General features: G+C 52.1%; 7 protein-coding genes across 7 annotated transcripts; 1 reads left to right on the top strand and 6 right to left on the bottom strand.

The window, feature by feature from the left end:
* Nucleotides 1–291: 291 nt before the first annotated feature.
* N7458_010985 (ammonium transporter) lies at nt 292–1,813 on the bottom strand (the record flags this gene model as incomplete). Its single annotated transcript, XM_056914367.1, has 3 exons — nt 292–403; nt 489–1,324; nt 1,397–1,813. 3 exons carry the CDS (start codon nt 1,811–1,813, stop codon nt 292–294), a joined length of 1,365 nt encoding a protein of 454 aa, XP_056763216.1.
* An 821-nt stretch (nt 1,814–2,634) lies between these two features.
* On the bottom strand, nt 2,635–3,444 carry N7458_010984 (MSF1 domain protein; the record flags this gene model as incomplete). Its single annotated transcript, XM_056914366.1, has 1 exon — nt 2,635–3,444. The coding sequence occupies one exon, from the start codon at nt 3,442–3,444 to the stop codon at nt 2,635–2,637; it is 810 nt and encodes a 269-aa protein (XP_056763215.1).
* A 955-nt stretch (nt 3,445–4,399) lies between these two features.
* Nucleotides 4,400–6,491, bottom strand: N7458_010983 (uncharacterized protein; the record flags this gene model as incomplete). The annotated part of the gene is made up of 3 exons (XM_056914365.1): nt 4,400–5,900; nt 5,966–6,130; nt 6,205–6,491. 3 exons carry the CDS (start codon nt 6,489–6,491, stop codon nt 4,400–4,402), a joined length of 1,953 nt encoding a protein of 650 aa, XP_056763214.1.
* A 2,413-nt stretch (nt 6,492–8,904) lies between these two features.
* On the bottom strand, nt 8,905–11,382 carry N7458_010982 (uncharacterized protein; the record flags this gene model as incomplete). The annotated part of the gene is made up of 1 exon (XM_056914364.1): nt 8,905–11,382. One exon carries the CDS (start codon nt 11,380–11,382, stop codon nt 8,905–8,907), a length of 2,478 nt encoding a protein of 825 aa, XP_056763213.1.
* A 1,767-nt stretch (nt 11,383–13,149) lies between these two features.
* N7458_010981 (uncharacterized protein) lies at nt 13,150–14,706 on the bottom strand (the record flags this gene model as incomplete). The annotated part of the gene is made up of 2 exons (XM_056914363.1): nt 13,150–13,530; nt 13,597–14,706. 2 exons carry the CDS (start codon nt 14,704–14,706, stop codon nt 13,150–13,152), a joined length of 1,491 nt encoding a protein of 496 aa, XP_056763212.1.
* Nucleotides 14,707–15,173: 467 nt separating this feature from the next.
* Nucleotides 15,174–16,209, top strand: N7458_010980 (uncharacterized protein; the record flags this gene model as incomplete). The annotated part of the gene is made up of 2 exons (XM_056914362.1): nt 15,174–15,350; nt 15,514–16,209. 2 exons carry the CDS (start codon nt 15,174–15,176, stop codon nt 16,207–16,209), a joined length of 873 nt encoding a protein of 290 aa, XP_056763211.1.
* Nucleotides 16,210–16,955: 746 nt separating this feature from the next.
* N7458_010979 (SEC14 family lipid-binding protein) lies at nt 16,956–18,233 on the bottom strand (the record flags this gene model as incomplete). The annotated part of the gene is made up of 3 exons (XM_056914361.1): nt 16,956–17,597; nt 17,693–17,816; nt 17,992–18,233. 3 exons carry the CDS (start codon nt 18,231–18,233, stop codon nt 16,956–16,958), a joined length of 1,008 nt encoding a protein of 335 aa, XP_056763210.1.
* Nucleotides 18,234–18,776: the final 543 nt, after the last annotated feature.

Genomic DNA, 18,776 nt, shown 5'->3' with positions numbered 1-18,776 from the left:
TCATTGAAGAGGACAAAGAAGAGGATTTTCTAGAAAAAGGCATTGTCTTTAATATCTAAAAATTAACCTCAGGCGGTGCATATTACAAGACCACAACAATGAAAGTAAAAAAAGGCCTTGTTCGAAGGCTTTGAAGTTAAATTAAGCACCAAGCGTCGCTGTACATGCTTTCATAAGTTTTCTAGTACACAAACAAATCCAAATATAAGACTTTGGCCGTCTGGAAGGAGTAGAAACTGCTCCTTTTAGAGCCAGTTTATAGTAATTCTCAGTCAATCAAAGCTTTGTCGTTTAGTCCAGTCGACACTCGCCCGAGAACGGGTAGTAGTCTTCCTCGCCAGCCCATTGCGCTTCGTATAGTGATTCACCCATTTGCGAGGCGTCCATCCCAAGTACGATTTCACTGTCACCATCCATATTAGCAGGTATTCTGGCTGGGAACCATGTAGTGGTACTGTGAGGCTTCCAGAGCAAAACTAATCACTCACCTATCCGCAGCCAAGACCTCGAAGCCCGGAACGCAATCAATCAATGCGTATAGCGCATAACTACCAACAAAACTCCAGACAAAGCCAACAAGAGCCTCAAGAATCTGAATGCCGAGTTGATTCCAATGTCCATCAAATATACACCCACCGCGTATCTCCGTAATCCCGTCATACGCAGCAACATCACTCCGGGCAAACAAACCAGTAGCGATAGTACCTACCCACCCACCGATGCAATGCGTCGCAAACGTATCCCCATTATCAACCCATCGCCAGCGCACAGCCAACTTGGTAAATTTAATCCGAAGCGCTTGTCGACAAATCACCGCGCCTGCGATTCCAAAGAAAAACGCCGTCGGCGAATCAATAAAGCCCGCACTCGGCGTGATCATAACCAAACCCGCAATAGCACCCATGAATGTGCTGTCGAGGCTCCATTTCCCCGTTTCCCAATACGTGATGAGAGCCCAGGTCAGCGCGCCGGATGAGGCGCAGATGTTGGTTACTACTGCAGCCATTATGCTCTTGAAGTTTAGAGCGAGGGTTGTACCGGCGTCGAAGGCGAGCCAGGCATTCCATATGATCATCAGGGCTAGAAGCTGGCACGTGCTATTGTGAGGACGGTGGAGCTTCAAGTGCTGTGGTGTGCGAGAAGCGGATTGTCTTGATCGGAATAATGGGTGGGATAGGTAAACGCTTATTGCTGTCGCTGATGCTCCGCTGCAGATGTGAACGGGTGTTCCGCCAGCGAAGTCAAGGACGCCCAGCGATCCTAGGTATCCGGTCTCTGACCAGACCATGTGAGCGAGCGGCTCGTAAACAAAGGTGCACCATAGCTAGACAGGATCGAGTTAGAAATGAATCTTCGGAGAAGTCGTAGCTAACCAGGTTGAGTATTCGCGACATACAAAGATAAAAGGAATCAAAGGAAGGATTCTTCCACGCTCACAGGCCCCACCGATAGAAATGACGCACACCGTAGCACAAAAGATGAGCTGAAACTCGGAAAACAGAATCTCTGGGATCGTGCCTATCGGGTTCGCAAGAACACCGAAGTGGAAAGCTTTATCGAAGCCTCCAATGATGCCGCCCCCGGTTCCGTATGCTATCGAGTACCCGATGATCCACCATTGAATAGAACACACGGCAATGACAAGTAGACTTGGATAAAAAGATGCAAGTCCATTACGGTGAATCGAGTAACCCGAATAACCGAGGCCGACTGCGGGGATAATTAGCCAGCAGAAAACACAACAGACCAGAATGAAGAGCGTGTCTATCTTGGAGCATTCCTCCCATGCGGTCAGGATGTCGGACACTTCCATTGTGACCAAGCCGGGAAGACGTATCGCAATGGAATTGACGAGCGAAAACGAGGTGAGTGATTTTATTAGAACATATAGAAGTCCTGGATGAGAACGGTCACATCGCAGGTACATTCACTCTCCTCAGCAGCTTATCAGGACTATACTGTCGACCAGTAGATCCCAAGCGATAAGCTTGCTCTCCGCATCAACATACCTAAATCGGACCCGGGGCGGCTTACTTCACGATCCACTTCTTGTTGCAGTCGTCAATGTGCGTTAATCACTTTCACCCGCGGGGAAGAGTGGGTGGTGGTCCGTTTGCTTTCCTCTACATTCAATTCCATAGCTTCGAATTTGCTGGTCGAACCGCAGCTCTCGGAGCCTTAGCCCACCGAGGTGGAAGGTAGGAAGTATCCTCAAATACAGAAATAGGTAGGAATAGTGCATGAGTGAATGATAGATTGATAATATCATATTGTAAATTTCCAAGTGGCATGCTTCCACCAACATCAGCAACGCCTCACCACCCAACACGTCCCAGTCTCCTAATATACACATTTGAGGAACGAAAGCCTCGATGTAGACCTCATCAGGCCATATACATATCCCAGAAGGATCCAACAGGAAAAGATAAACAAAGAATGTCGTGGGAGAGTGTCCGTCGATAGTATCACCCCGAAACTCCAGTAACGCCACGCTGGATAAATCAGAAAGATGCAAGGAGATGCGCTCAGACCGCGAGTACACGGAGATGCGAAGAAAACAACAATAAACAAAAGGTTGGGAAAAAATACAAAAGAAAGAAGAGAAAAGAAAAAAAAGAGTCGCAACTCAGGGCATCAGTTGTCATCGTCATCGACGTAGACCCGGTCCTTGAGGCTATTGCCTTGCAACCAGACACGCTTCCAGGGGCCACCATCTGGCCCAAAGGCAGCTTCGCGGTCTTGGCGCATGCCCTCAAGAACACCGACGATACCTCCGCTGCGCAGACGTTCCAACACTACGTTCATGCCCTGTTTGCTTTTCAACACAGCCTCGCGGGTTCTGCTCACGCCGATCAATTCGATGGTCCGCTGGATGCCGGCAGTGGACAAGGAAGAGAAGAAGCCCTTCTTGGGAGCCTCATCCTCAGCGTCTGCGTGGTCGACCGCCTCAGTCTTCTTGCGACCGAGCAACTTGCCCTGGCCGAGGCGGGAGCGGAAGGTGACGGTTGTCCGCACGGTGGTCTGCTCCTTCTCATCGACTGAAAGACCATCGAGGACGTTGGAATTGTCCTCGGACAGATGACGCTGATACCGCTGTTTCTCGACAACACTGAGGATGCCAGTCCACTCCATGTTCCGAGACTCGGTCTCCATCCAACCCTCAAGAGGATCAACCACGGTGGTCTCGAGGATATAACTCTGGCCGGAACTGTCGGAGCCACCCATTCCCTTGGGCAGCAGTTTCAAGATGCCAGCCGGGATTTTGGATTTCTTCAAGTGAAGCCGGATAGTGTGCAGGCGCTGGGTGGCCGGATCGACATAGCGGTCGATCACGTCGGTGGTGAGGACATGGCGGGAGTAGGGATTAGGGTAGCGGAGGAAGTAGGCGAGAGAAACGGCAGGGAAGGAGTAGTCATAGGTAAACACATTCTCGAAGAACTTCATGGTGGCGGCGTCCTGGAAGACATCAGCAACGCAGGGGAGATGGTCGAGGCTGGTCGTCTGACGGGGGGGGGACTTTTCTGGCAGAAGACGATGGGCAGGATGGGGATGTGGGGGCCCTCGGAGATTCAGTTGTTCCGGTACCAGTCACATGTCCTCCTGCCTATCTATCTGCCTATCACTGAAGCCGAATACCTCATGGTGATGTCGTGGGATTTTCTGGTCATGCCAGACTCGCATGAAAGTTACTTTTATTTGTTGGCAACCTTGTACACTAACAGAAGGTGCCAGCTCGAGTCTTGATGTGTTGCTCTATGCGCGGATATGCTCTAGGCGTAGTCGATCGTTACGAATCCTCATTATCTGCCACGGCCTCGCTAGTAACCCATTAACCATTGTCCGTTAGTTAATCTTGCGATGTCGATACTCTACTGTAGAATGGTGCATAACAATAGCTACAATCTACGTATGCCGGCGTCTTTTTTGGTCTTTCATATAGGCTGACGTATGAACTGGGACTGTCTACTACTCGAGGTTCCAACCCGTCCTTCTTGCTCTCACCCATCTGTTTGAGACCTTCGATGAAGACAAGTCGGAAGAGTCCAAATCCTGTAGGCCCAACAGAAGGGCAATTAAATCCTTCCACCTTGAAAAGCCTTTGGAAAACCCAAGTATATAGAGCATCACGCGATACGTTATTTTGGGTCAACGAGAAAGATCCCTTGAGGCCATGCTCCTCCTTTTCAAGAATGAGAAATTCAAAATGATATGAAATTCCTGATAAACACAAAGAAATTATGATATTTAGGGGTATTTCCAACCAGCCAGGATTTTCCAAATCCTCCCGGATCCAGCTTCCATCAGCCCGACATTATTATACAACGCGATCTATAAGACATCTCCGAATCCACGAAGCATCCAACATCATACTTCCAGCATTCGCTCACCGACCCACATTCTACTGCTCCCCAAGAGTCTTCTGGTCCTCAGAAGAAACAGTAGCAGCAGTGGGGAGGGAAATGGGCTCCTGGACCTCCTTGCGCATACCGCGGATCTCGGGGCTAGTGCGCTCGAAGTATTTGTGCATCGAGCCGTGCAGGATGTTCTCATCAACGTCGTCCATGTCGTACAGGGTCTGCTCCTCACCACGGGCAGCCATAGCACCCTCCCACTCGGCGCGGAACTCCTCAACCTTCATCTTGTAGTCCAGCTCGGCATCGTAGTGCTTGCCCTTGCCGGTCCAGCGCTCCCAGACAGACAAGTGCTTGGAGTGGATGGCGGGGCCGTGATAGTCCTGCTCGCGGCCCGCGCGGATGAAGCGCCAGCGACGCTCCTGCTCACGCAGATCCAGACCGGTTGTGTCCGGGAGGAACAGGTAGGTCACGACGACACCGGCCAGACCGAACCAGGGCACAATGTAGAATTGCTGCTGGGTGGTGGTGTAGGAGCCGATGATGGCGATGATCAGGGCACCGAGCTTACCGGCGGCAGCAGAGATACCGTGGGCGGTACCACGGATGGGAGTGGGGAAGACCTCGGCGGCGACGAGGAAGGTAATGCAGTTCGGGCCGAACTGGTTGAAGAACGAACTCAGGAAGTACATCGCCTGGAAGGAGTGGATGTGGGCGGGCTCCTGGTAGTAGTCAAACTTGAAGGCGGGGATGACGAAGAGAATGAAACACATCATGAAGCCGACAATCTGCATCCACTTGCGGCCGTAGAGCTTAGTGTCGACGAACCAGGTAGCGAAGTAGTAACCAGACAAGCTAACACCGATGTTGGCCAAGTTCCACAGCCAGTTAGTGGTAACGTCGTTACCGCTAGCGGGGCTGATGACCTTGATGAACTTGCCCTGGAACAACTTGTTACCGTAGAAGAAGACGTCGTTAGCGAACCAGCCACCAGCGGTAGCAATAATACGGGGAGTGAAGTGACGGAAAGTGAGCTTCAGAGACTCGATGTCATAGCCGGTGACGGAGGCCTTCTTCTTAGTAGCCTCGAGCTGCTTGCTAGCGGCCTTCATGTGGTAGGTACGGTAGTAAACGAGCCAGGCAGTTCCAACGGCAGGGATGGCGAAAGACACACGGTAAGTCCACTGGGTGGCGGTGGTGGAAATAGGGAGAGCACCAGTACCGTGGTGGAAGATCAACAACAGGATAATGAGGATAGCCTGGTTGGCGAACTGGCCCCAACCCTGCATCATGAAGGCACCGACGACGGAGCGACCACGGTGCAGACGATCCTGGGAAGTGACGAGCTTGCCGGAGCCGTAGCCATTCTCCATACCGATGGTAGCAGTCATGGGGTATTCACCACCGACACCGATAGAGTAGAAGAAGAGAGACCAGGCGTAGCAGACGACCCAGCCGTTCTCAGTGAGACCCCAAGCGGCCACGAGCATGAGCAGACCGACAAACATGATAGACGCATCCTGGATCAGACCCCAGCGACGACCGATACTACACGAATGAAATTAGCATATGCTTGAACGGGAGGAAGCTGGCGTTGAATCATGGGAACATACGCATCACCCAAGTAACCGACGAGGATCTGGCCAACGATGATACCGACAACCTCCATGTAGCTGATGGCGGCAATCCAGTTCTTGTTGCAAGTCTTGCCCGTCCAGCAGTTCTTGAAGGCGGCATCGAAGAGAGCCGTGTTGTTACCGATGGAGAACAGCACGTAACTATCATCATGGATTGTCAATTAGTCTCTTTTTTCATATCTAACAGTCAGGGCTTTCAATTGATTGGCACATACCCCTCGAGACCCAGACCAGCACCAGGCAGGACAAAGTTGCGGAAGTAGTGGGCCACCGGGGACAAGGGGTCCTTCTTGAACTCGGTCCAGAGCCAGGAGAACTCCTTGCTCGCCTCGGTGCGGTCCTGCTCCAAGCAGAAGCTGATGCGCTGGCTCAAGGGCAGATCGGCCCAGTAGGTACCATCGGCGGCATAGCAGTCCTTGGGACGGATGACATCGTCAAAGGCGGCCTTTTCATGGACCTCCATCTCCTCGAAGGAGATGGCCTCCTTGGTAGGGTGCTCCATTTGAAATCACGGGGTATGCAAGTTGAACTTCCAATGTTCACAAACCACACCGATGTTTCCGGGTCGAGGGAGGAAAAAAGAATGCTTTGTGACCTGAAGGGAAGAAAGAAAAAAGAAAAAGAGTTTCCGAGCTGGCGCAGAGGATCGTATTTATCACTACCAGCCCAGCGCCATCCGCTGTGACATGGTCCAGTCCGACGACGAAAAAGCACAGTACCAGGCCGTCTAACTCGGAAAGCCACGTTCTGAACTTCGAACCCGGTCTAAGCGCAAGAGCCAAAGAGTTGCAGCCCCGATGGATTGATCGTCCTATGACAAGCAGGGAGGAGCGCACGACGGGTGACGCCAGTGGGGCCTGGCAATTTTAGTTCCAGCAACGAGGTCGGGGTATTGCATCTTCGGGTGCACTGACCGAAGGCGTACCGAAGGGCACGCCAGTGGCATGGATGGATGGATCTTGTCATATTACCGTATTCCCATATTCCCATATTCGCATCTGGTGGATCTGATGGCACGCGCCAGTGGCTCTCTCGATGGTCCGTCCGAACCAGTCAGACGAGGGTACCGGACCAGGCGATCGAAATGGGAGGCCTGCTCGGTGCCTGCAGGAGGCCATGCGCGTGGTGCGAGTGGTAAACGTAGTCAAAGTGGACGGTCCCCAGTGGAGACGGGGGACTTTCTAGAACCACGCCAAACGGCCCTCGCCAGACGACCGAGGGCTCGCGTACGGTCATTGGACCAGTCTGATTGGGCCCGGGTGATACGTTGCTAACCGGGCTAGGCATTAGGTTCGAAAGACTGCAAAAGCAAGGGAATTGATCATGGTATTCAGGGCGGTGGCCATCGAATCACCGACCAAACAGCGGCAGTCTATATACGGGCCACGCTGTGCTAGAGCGTCAAACTGCCGACCATCTCAAACTCTCCGACCTGACAAGCAACGCCTTCAGCGCCGCAAGTTGCCGTTGCCGGCTGGGCATTCTCTGGGCATTCTCTGGGCATTGCTTGTCCTCTTGCCAAGTCGTGGAGGAACCCACAACTGCAAAAGAAGAGGCACAAGAACATGCGCAGATGGTTGCTTTGGGCAAACCAGCACATGTCGCATTTAAAGTCATGCCGCTGGACCAATCAGAGTGCCCAATTGCACCCCGTGCTTCAGCGATCAGTGGGAACTCGACCACCGCACGCCGGGAGTCTCCGCAGATGCTGCATCCCGCACCCATCCAATCAGATCGCCGGATCGCCCCACGCCCCCCCCTCCACGAAGGCTCCCGCGCGCCTCCACACGAGCTGGGCCACGACTCGGATCAACGACGGAGTCCATCGCCTCGTTCAGCACGACTCCTCGAGTCCTCAGGATCCATACGAATGCGACATTTGGTCATGGTCAGTCATGCTGCTCTGAGACACCACCTGGGCATTTCCGACGCACCATTGGTACGAGGACTCCGGTGCCTATAAAAAGGGTCATCCAGTCGGCTAATCTCTCGATGAGTAGTACAGTAGTACCCAATTGGTACTACCAATGGCCAGTCTAGCCCCCAATCTAAGACCACAAACAGACCTTACTCCCATATTCAAGATCTCAGGATTCCTTCCATCTAATTAGCTCGTGAACAACTCTCTAACCACTGATCGAAATAATAATACAGTCGGCCCCTATTATCAGATGAACATCAAAATCCATCATTCATATACACACCTCCCCATGAAGATCCATGCAATACACTATCATTCTAGCAGGTCCACAAACGATCGTTTTCCCTTGAACCTTAGGTTCTCTCACCTCAGACTGCAATCGCCAGGAGAATTCTGTCAGATGAAAATTTCAACCTGCTAGCCCAAGACGTGTCAGCATGCCCCCGTTCCAGGGTAGCCACTGGCCAGTCACGCACGCACGATGATCAGCATGTACCCGACGATTGGACCACAGCCCGAGGAGAGAACTGTGTCAGCATATCTAGGCTCGCCAAGACACATGGCAAAAAAGCTTGACAAAGCTTGGTATTCTGGAGGTTTGCTTGTTGCTTTTTTGGATCCATTCGCTTTTATATTTTACTCATTCCACTGGTAATGTGCCGCTGTATCCGCTGACTCCATTACTGCGTGATGGGCTTGCGCGTCCCGTCCCCGTTGGACGGTTAGTTCAGGTCCAGAATGGATATTTTCTTGCAACGTTCTGTCCAAGTATTATATGTCAAGTCTAAATGCTCTATATTGTTAGTGTTGTACACGGTGAGATGTATATATACAAGAAATAGTACAGGAGTGAGGGGAGGATAAATGACAAGTCTCCACGAATCCGCGCACCGGGATATCAAATGCAACACGCTAGCATCAAAAAGAAAAACGTGGGAGACTGGGAGACAGGGAGACAAATGGTGAAGACATGCAGAAAGGAGACCGATGCAACTCATTGCATCTCTTCAAGTCGCCTCGTGGTCGGAATTCCAATCGAGTTCTGGAGCATCCATGCCAAGGGCCACGGTTTACCTGCCCACTCTTGATCCATAGTAGCAGCGGCCTCCAACATCAAAGCCAGATTGTATTTGGGCAAAGCCTCCGTGAGAATGTCACGGTGGACATAGGCCTTGGCCAGTTGGAGTTGCAGTACTCGTTCACGACCCTCGCTCTTAAAGCCTGATACCAGATAGAGAAAGGGGTTATGGTGGAATTCCGGTGGCAGCTGTGCGAGGTGCTTCTCGCTGATCTTGAATTTAGCCTTCGAATTGCGGCGAATGATCACCTTGCCAGCGCAAATCTGCCAGATTTTTCGGACATCGTCGGATGCGGTTCTCAAGGACGCGTTGCGAGTGAGGGAATCGAGGACGATATTTTGCATACTACTCGTCACGAGGTCCTGCATGCAAGCGTAATGCCACAACACACGGCAGATATTGTAGTGGCAGCCGTGGTATGCGATCACGAAAAGCTTGTTTATAGCATCGGCGTCGATTTTGAACGAAAGTCGTTTCATAAACTTGAAGGTGTGCTCGAGGGCGGTGAAGATGTTATCCTGAACCATGAACAATATTTGGATAAGACAAGCATTGTTGAGATCAAGATGATACTCGATGCAAATATCAAGCAGCTCCTGCATGGCTGCATGATTATTCAACCGTGAAGTCACGTTGAACATTTGGCTGAGTAAAGAGGCAGTGAACCAGTCTGCCCCATGAGTCTTGATCATGAGGTCGAAGAAGCTGCGCACGTCCCGCCCGCTCTCGAGGTGAACGAAGAAGGAATCAGAGATCGTCAGCTGCAGCGCACTGCGAACGGTATTGACATCTTTCATGTAGCCCTTCTTGGCCATCTCCTTGATGATAGCGGCCTTGCTCTTTTGCGTGAGCATAGCCTCCAGCAATACAAGCCAAGTCTCCGTGTTCGGTCGAAGGCGCTTTTCAGCCATTGCTTCCAAGAAGAAACCGAACATCCGCTTATCCTGGCGCAAGGCCGCGGATTTGAGCAAAATGTTATATGTGTCTACCGTCGCGAGATGCTCCCCTTTGCTGAACACAGTCCGAGCATTGTCAAGACGATGGTGCTTGTAGAGGAATCTCAGGGCACTATTCAAAGCGGCAGTGGAGAGAAATTTGCGGTTCGATTCCCGTTCAAACAGCCCTGAGACATGAGCCGCAGCCCGGAACGTATAGGGAATTTCCATTAATTGACCCTCGATGGCCAGCTTGATGGTGTTCATTCTTTTCGCATTGACCACGTCGTCAATATGATCCGCAAATTCTTTCACGGAACCAAATGACGGGCCGCTTTCAAGGACTCTACTCAAGTAGAGGGGCTCTTGGTCATCGAAGGGAGTGGTCCAGACTGCACGGATCAATGGCACTGGACGCTTCAGTCGCCGTAGCTTTGTCATTGAAGAAACCAAAGGGACTGGCGCTTTCTGAACTTCAACAAGAGGGTCTCCACTAGCCTGGAGATCTCGCAGTCGTTTTATGGACCCCTCGACAAGTTCAAGGGTGCCTTCAGAGCCCACTAGAAGAACCTTGCGGTGGAGTCCGTTTCCCTTATCGACAGGAAGAACCTGTACAAGGCATCCATGGCGAACTGGAAGATGCCAGATATTCTCCTCCATTGCTTTGCCAGGCATTGTAGATCCAGACATGAGAGCGACAGTCTCCTCGGGGAGAAGCAGTTCTTTATACTTTGCTCCCCTCCGATTCACACCCTTGGTCTGCCGCTGCATCTTCAACAACAAATCTCGCATGTCCATCCAAGATTTGGGACTCTTCGATGAATTCCCATATTCTTTTTCCCGCTTAAGGATGTGCTCGCCAAATAGAACTTGCTTTCGATTCCGTGGCGACAGTTCCCTCTCCCACACGTCCCTGGGAACACGAGTACGCGATCCGGGGGCGACTGGCCACAAGTCCGAATCTTCTGATGTTGAATCCTTCGGGGTCTTCACTGCCCGGGCGCAGACACCACTAAGCTCGGTGGATGCCGTCGGCTCTTCCGACGCTGGGGCAGTCGGACTCGCGGTTGGCGGGCCAGCAAACTCTCTTGTATCCTTATCCCCTCGTTTATCCTCTACCGCATCATCTGCATGACCACCAGGCAGTTTGACATAGGAGTCATCGTCGAGCTCAGTAGATATCGTATGGTTGGAGATCCATCGGCTCGCATGGCGGCGGCTCGGGGGAACTGGTGAAGCGGATGGACGGGGATCTGGGCGGAGAGGAAGGCTGGAGTTCTTTTTATCCTTGGACGAGACGGGAGACTGTGTCAAAGATGAGATAGGACGCCTTCGCTGGACGGCCGATGCGGCCCATCGGGGGTAAAGGAAAAGCAGCGGTTCATCGGGGCCAGCCCCGATGGTATCTAAGGCGGCAGACAGAGGCCTTCTTAGACACGTGTGGCCACGCGATATCATATGGAACGATGCCTCCCAGTAGCATCCAAGGCATTAAAGGGAGGTATATGAGCTCAGGGAGGGTTCGAGAATGAAGACCGCAAAATGCAAATACCGCACGCTTCCTCCGAAAATTGTCGCGCGTGGTGGCAATTCAGGAAGGCGGTGAGGGTCAGCGTGAGGTTCCTGGATCCAACCTTACACGTGACCTTCTAATCCGATCTGATAAAAAGTACTCCGTACTGTGTTAGTTTATGGCAATCGAAATGTCGTAAAATAGCGAAGTTGTCTACGAAAAATGAAATGTTGAGGAAACCTCATCCAGTCATCTCAACCAGCAATTCTCGAGTTAATCCCACCAACGCCCAATCTCCTCCTGCCTCTCCATGTGCCGATTGTAGCTGATGTCAAAATCCACACATCCCTTTCGAACCCCCACGGAAACTTCAATCAGCCCGAATCTGCGTGCAGACTTGATTAGAACTGAGGTAGTTCCATCAAACTCCTCATTTTGTTAGAACAACGTGCCTTTCGCTCCAGCTGTTGGTAGAGACCAGAGTAATTCATAACAATTTCAGGGATAGCTGGTGTTCTGGATTTTTTCCGTCCTTCAGGGTTGGTATAGCGAGAGGTAAAGTACTCCCAACCATGGAAAGTTATTTTGGCATGAGCTACATGGACAGCTTCAAGAACCGACAGCAAGTCTGATGTATTGTCTCAAGGCACTGGACGGGGCCATATGGTAGTGAACCTGCCCACAGTCCGAGAAAGACCAAGAGACGGATCCCGGACTTCTTTGCCGTGGCCCTCGCAGTGGATGTTGGGGGTCTGGACAAGATCTAAAGGTGCGCACAAAGGACACCGGCATAGCGGTGCGATAGGTCTCCAAAGGGTTGACTTGAAGACCGTCCAGGCATGGAACCACACTGTACAAAGAAGCTGTATTCTTTATGTCCAGAGTGAATGAGAGAGTTGCAACGTCTCCCCAGGCGTTCTTGTTCTCCGTCACCCCAGAATCCTTCCACAGTGGGCAGAAGGCCAAAGGGAAAGACCTGCGCTGGCGAGAGCTTTTTCCTGCCATATTCAGCTTGCATTCAACGCCAAGTTGGGAGGGAAAGAAATAGAGAGGCCGAGATCTCCCCTCCCGTATGAAGTACTTCTTCCAAGTCCGCAAAAATGATTCGCCAAAAGACCAGATAAGGCCCAGAACCAAGTACCATTCATTAGGGCCCATAACGAGGAACCAATTCAACAAGGTACGCCGAGTAACTCCGAAGATCCGCCCAAAGATGCCAGGGGTGGAACTAACCATGTAACCCTGATACTGTGTGTAAGGGGCGCGGTCTGGTAGCACCCAGGGTGAGTTACGGTTACCGACGAGGCCACAGGTGGTGGGCTGGTAATGTTGGGGGAGGAGGGTGTATACTGGAATAGGAGTTTTGATAGGGGGTTTGATAAGAGATAGGTCTGCCATTTTGATATTATGCAATTTGATGTTAGTTAGTTAACCTGGTCATTACAACTATCATATAGACAGTCATCTCTAGTTGTAACGCTACGCAGATGCAGTCTTACCTGAATGAACATGATGCTAGACCTCACGATCCAGGGGATGTCTACGGCTGGCCTCTTGCTGCTAGAAACACTACATCTTTGAGATCATCACGGCTATTCTGCACACTAGTGTCTATATTCTTCGACACTTTGACATGATGCAATATAAGGAAATGAAAGCGCTGAATAGCAATAGTAATACACATCTTTCCCTTTCACGAGCCACAGACCGCATTAATAGATATGATCCTCCCTCCCAACTTCTGCTTCCTTCGGAATTCCCTTGATTTTCTTCTGCTTCAGCACATGTAGTGGCTCATCGGTCATCTGGGAACGTCTCGACAATAACGTATCATGTCTTGATACGGGGGTCAAATCCAGTAGACCCGTCGCCGATTCGCCATAAGTATCTGTGAAGACATCTGGGCCGGTGACGTGACTTTTGCCAGACTCGGCCGCACGAGCCAGACTGTCTCGCTTGCGCTCGATCTTGTCTTTGTCTTGGCTGTTTGGGTCAGAGAGCTGTATAGTAAGATTGTCGATTGTCTCTGTGAGAAAAGAGATGAATTGCCAGCGGGAGGCTTGGAAAAGGAACATTGGCATGATCTCCGGGATCTGATATGATAAACATATGTGATCAGCAATGTGCTAACGAAATTCCAAATCAAAAATGATTCTTACCTTATCGTTCAAATAATATAACTCCTCACCACCCTCCTCAATAAATTTCTTCAGCGCATCGATCTTCTCCCGATCAATAGACGTCTGTTTCAGCGCATGCAGCAGACTCGGGATATCCCCAATCTCCTCCATATGCGTCTCTTCTTCCACCTTGGAGCCAACACGGCTCAAAAACCCCGTCTCAACCCTCGACAACCCAACGACACTCTGCTCGCGACTGCGCACCTTGGACGAATGAATTGTGAAATAATCCTCATTCAGCATATGAGCTCTTTCAAAGTCTGATCTTCCACGGTGCCGCCTCTCAGAAATCTTCGTCCGAAGACGCACCCAGCGACGGCGCCGGACGTAAGAGTGGAACCAGGGGTGCGTGCCGTGCCATTGCGACGATGAAAATGAAAAGGCATACTGCCAGCCCTGCTCATCGACATCGCCGGACATGTCAACATACCAGGTGCGCCAGGCCCATTCCCAGCTGGGGTCGGGGACTTGTGCGTTGGTGATATTCACGGCGCTGGGGCGTTTATCTTGTGTCATCCAGGCGGAGGGGTCGAAGTTGAGGAGGGAGCTGTGCGAGTAGAGGGGAATGCCGAAGAAGAACCAGCCACGCTGGTTTTCGTAGAGAATGTCTATTTCAGAGAGAAGTTTGGGTTGTTCGGTGGTTGTGGGTGCTTGGGTGAGACCGTTGGATTCGGTGGTCTCGTTGGTAGTGGTTAGGGACCGCAAGGGAGCAAAGTCAGCTGTGTCGATTTCTGATGAGCCTTTATCTGCACCTGCACCTGCCCCTGCACCGCTGAAAGTACCAGTCCTCTCACGGGACGACTGTCGACTGACTGGTCCTGCGGAGCTTGCTGCCGAGATCGACCCTCGTGCCCGCGAGGATTCTCTGCTCAACAAATGCTCCGTGTCGGACGTAAGGCCGAGTCTTTCAGGTTGCCATTTGGCATATTTCCTCTTCGCAAGTCGACCGGACACGGTTGCTCGACTGAGGTGTTTTGTCAAAGTGCGCTGGCGATCGAGTGTAGAGGTCTGCCGTGAGGATTCTCCGCTAGTGGGCTGCTGCGAGGGATCCGTGTTGTCCACGAGGAAAATGCCGTTGGAATTGTCCATGGATGCTGATCAGTCAGTATCGATTGAGTATTAATTGGCATTAAGATTAAACACGTCGATGGAGAAGGGCCACGAGCTCTAGCTTGGAGTTCGTCGCATCACTCCACCTCTGCCAGTTGGAGGTCAGGCAAGAACTCAAGAATAGGTGGAAGTCCACGACAAGAAGGCAAAAAAAGGAGTATTATTAGCGAAAACAAAAAGAATGAATGAGATAACCAACTGAATGGCCTTGGAGGTCAACTACATCGAAGAAAAGTGTCCGACCCAAAAAAGGAGACGAGCTTCCAAGTCTGAAGAAACGAGGCGCAGTTGTCGATGACATCGTTTGCGGGGACTTTCTGCAGCAAAACAACCTTTCGATCGCCAACGCCAAGAGGCCAAGCCCGCTCTCCCTCCGAAACCCTCCAAAACGCGTCGCATCAACACAACTCCATCAATCCCCCACTACCACCCACAAACCACCCATCATGGCTGCACCACACTACCGCAAAGTCGAGCTCCAGTCTCCAGCAGACTTCACCTATTTATACGCAAACACAGTCGCGCTCTCTCGACAAAAACTAGACCTCAACCTCCCCCCTTCCGCAACAAACGATGACAAGCCCGACCCGATGCGCGAGCGCGTGCGGGAATTAGTTGACGAGGTGAGACCAGCTGCTTCAAAGACAAGCAACTCAAGCGCTTAAACTACGACGATGCACGATACTCTACCATCCCTCCCTGCTCCAACCTATCCACCACCCAGTCGAACTCCAAACGAAAAAGTCCAAGTACCTGGAAACTAACACCACTATCTCTCTCCACCAGTACATAACCCGCACCTTCACAACGGCCTCCTCCTCAATCAGCATCAACGGATTAGACTCCTCCTCCCCAGCCTTCCCCTTCCCCGCCGCCTTCACCGCGCCCGAAACAGTCGAGTACGAACCCTTCGACGCCGAGCTCGCCGCGCGCGTCAGCACGCTCTACGCCCAACTAGAATCCCTCACGACGACCGTCGCGCAATTACGCCGCGAGGCGCCACGGAAGGCGGCCAAGGCGTATGCGGCGCAATTAGCCGGGTTGATTGAGGAGGAGAGCAAGGAGGACGATGAACTTGATGAGCAGGACGAGGATAAGGACGAAGATGGGAATGAGAATGCAGAGTCTCGAGATAGGACGGCGCAGGATGCAGAGGCTATGGATGTGGATGTGAATACGGGTGCTACCGGATCCGAACCAGCATCTACAAACGCGAAACGCCGCTCTCGCCGGGGCCATCCCGATCCAGCTTGGACACTTGATATTCCGCTCGGCACGGACGAAGAAGCCGAGCGCTGGCGGAGCGGGGATATTGCCGAGGTATACGAGAGCACTCTACGCACTCTGCAGCGGTTGCAGGGTGAGGGCGACGCGGAGATTGGAGGGGCGGCCGGTTCTGGTTCTGAGGGGAATGCGCTGGCGACAACGGTGGGGAAGGCTGAGCGGGCTGGGCGGGCAGCTGAGGTGGTGGAGAGTATGTGAGGGCATTCCGTTCCTCTTCAATTGGCATTATGCTAGGGATTTTGGGTGGTTATGTCGTGCTATGACGGGGGGTTATTATTTGTTTCCCACTCTATTGATGGAGGTGGGGGCGTTATGGTGTAGTGGGTTTGGGAATCGAGGATTATGATACCATTCACTTATTTTGTTCTTACTTTACGCTCGTTGTGATATCATCTCATTGAAGAAATTCTTACCTATGACCCCAACCACTCTTCTCTCCTGGCGAATATCAGATCTAGACAAGGTATCTGTATTGGCCAAAGGACTGCATATACTACCTAAGGACCTATAACAAGCAACGAGAGACGTTGTCAATGAGAACTTTAGACACGACTGTATTGAAACAATATATTGCACTCAAACATGGCCGGGCCAGGAGATTTGGGGATATCAAATAGAAACATGGTTTTTCTTCTTGCAGCAGTTGACCTTAGAAACGACAGATTAGATGGCACATCACTCAGATCTTCCAATCCACGATCTCGCCAATCTGAGAGATTCTCTTTCGTTCTCTCTCTTTTCTATTCCATATCCAAAAGGGCGAGTTTGAGGGTTTCGGTACGACCAAGTGGGAGGGAGAGGGAGGGGCAGGAGGGAGTATGGGGGGTTTCAGTAGTAGAGCAAGACTGGCTCCGGGCGAATGCGAGACGAGGCGAAGCGAATGGTTGAATAATAAAATCGTTCTCTATAAATTGCTTGGCTTTGCTTTCCGGTCCTCCTCACGCTTACGCGCTGGCCTGGGCACCCTCCTCGGCTTCGGCATCCTTCTTCTCGAAGCCGGGATCCTCGTTCTGGATAACGGCCTCCTCGCTCTCCTTCTTAGGAGCAGCAGTGGCCCACGCGGGCGGGTGCGCCCACTCCGACTCCTGCCAGGGGCCCATATCGGACAACTCGCAGCCACCCTCACAGGTGCAGGTACCGCCAAACTCGACGGGGAGGTTCTCGGCGGGGACCTGGGCAAGGAGCTCCTTCTGATAGCCGGAGCCGAGGACGTGGATCTTGTTCACGGTGACGGGGTCGAGGAAGCCCTTGACGACGGAGAAGACGCTGCTGAAGCCCCAGGGGGCGTTGATGAGGTACAGCTTGCCCAGGCGCTCGGGGTAGTAGTTCTGGGAGATCTCGGAGGCCTGGCGGACATAGCCGTAGACGGAGGGGATGCTGGTGACACCGACGCCCTTCAGGTCCATAATGGTGCAGCAGGTCTCGAGGAGCTTGCCGGCCTTGCGGGAGCAGGCGGGCAGACGGGGGTCGGCCAGCTTCTCGTACTCGGTGACCAGGTTCTGCAGCATGCGCTCGCCAGTGGTGATCTTGTACATGGCAGTGAGATCGATCTTGCCCAGCTTCTCGATGTAGACGGGGCGGCCATCCTGTGGGCGAGGTTGGGGGGTCAACTTGGTTTTCATGACCTTGAAGAAGCGAGGCCCTTGTAGCAACAACCTCGCCACCACCGGCAGAAACGTACCTTATCAGTCTTATGATAGTATTGAGGGTAGAACTTGAACACCTCGGGCTTCTCGGGGTACTCGAAAGTGCGAGGCAAGTCATCAGTGCCGAACTTCTTGCGCCAGTCCTCGCAGTTCACGAACCTATCCACCACAAGGAGACACGAATTAGAACCGATCATATCATCAAACATCCAGCAATCACGAAACCAAAGCTGGACCTCGACAGGAGTCCCAGAAAAATTTCTCCGTAACAGATAGCACTGCATCGCCACCCCGCCCGCGTTGGGTGCCAAGTTCGGGAACAGAAACAACATACATGGCCTTGGACGCCTCCACATCGAACTTGCGGGCGCGCAGGAATCGCAGCAGAGTCAGAGTATCCAATCGCTCCGTGTAACCCAGCTGTTCCAGCATTGTCCGCAACTGAAACACCTTCGCATCCTGTTCTGGGGTAGTGTGGCCAGGGTGACCATCTTGGGGCTCTGGCGCGGTGGTCGGGTAATCGTAGTTGTCGTACTTGGGGTCGGTGGGCAACTTCTGCTCGGTAGTTTCCGCCATTGTGAATGGGAGTTGGGAGGATTGGACTTAGGGAGGTGGTAGGAGGAGGAAGAAGAAGAGGGAGGGAAAAGGAGAGGAGAGAGGGGGGGAAGAGGGAGACAGACAGAGAGAAAGAGGGAGAGCCGCGGAGAGTGGAGGGTTGTGGGTGGAAGGCGGGATTGTGGCCACCTCGAGGTTTAAAAACGGCGCTTGGGAGATCGGCTTGGGTTGCTGCGTAAACAGTGACGCTAAGGGTGCCAGGGCATTTTACTCTAGAATATTGAACTTCTGACATGCTGTTTAGACCAGGTTTACGAGGAGATAAATGTAGTCATTACTATATTTCTATTAGAAGGGATTGGTCTAGTATGTCCATTGGATGGAGTTGGACCAACAGGTTAGGCCCATCGACCAGCTGTCATTCCCCCAAGTTACTACTGGAGAGACAGAGTCCATGTAAATACTAAACCCAGGCCATATAGGGGTGCGTGGGGCCTTATAATCTACCCAATATGCTTTCCCGTGTGGCTGTGTCCAACACGGAAGCTACAGCCATTCTGGCTA

This window comes from Penicillium daleae (assembly GCF_028827525.1).
Source record: "Penicillium daleae strain IBT 16125 chromosome Unknown utg000008l_segment0_segment0, whole genome shotgun sequence".
In the NCBI taxonomy this organism is placed as follows: Eukaryota; Fungi; Ascomycota; class Eurotiomycetes; order Eurotiales; family Aspergillaceae; genus Penicillium; species Penicillium daleae.
This window is presented reverse-complemented; position numbering and strand designations above follow the sequence as displayed.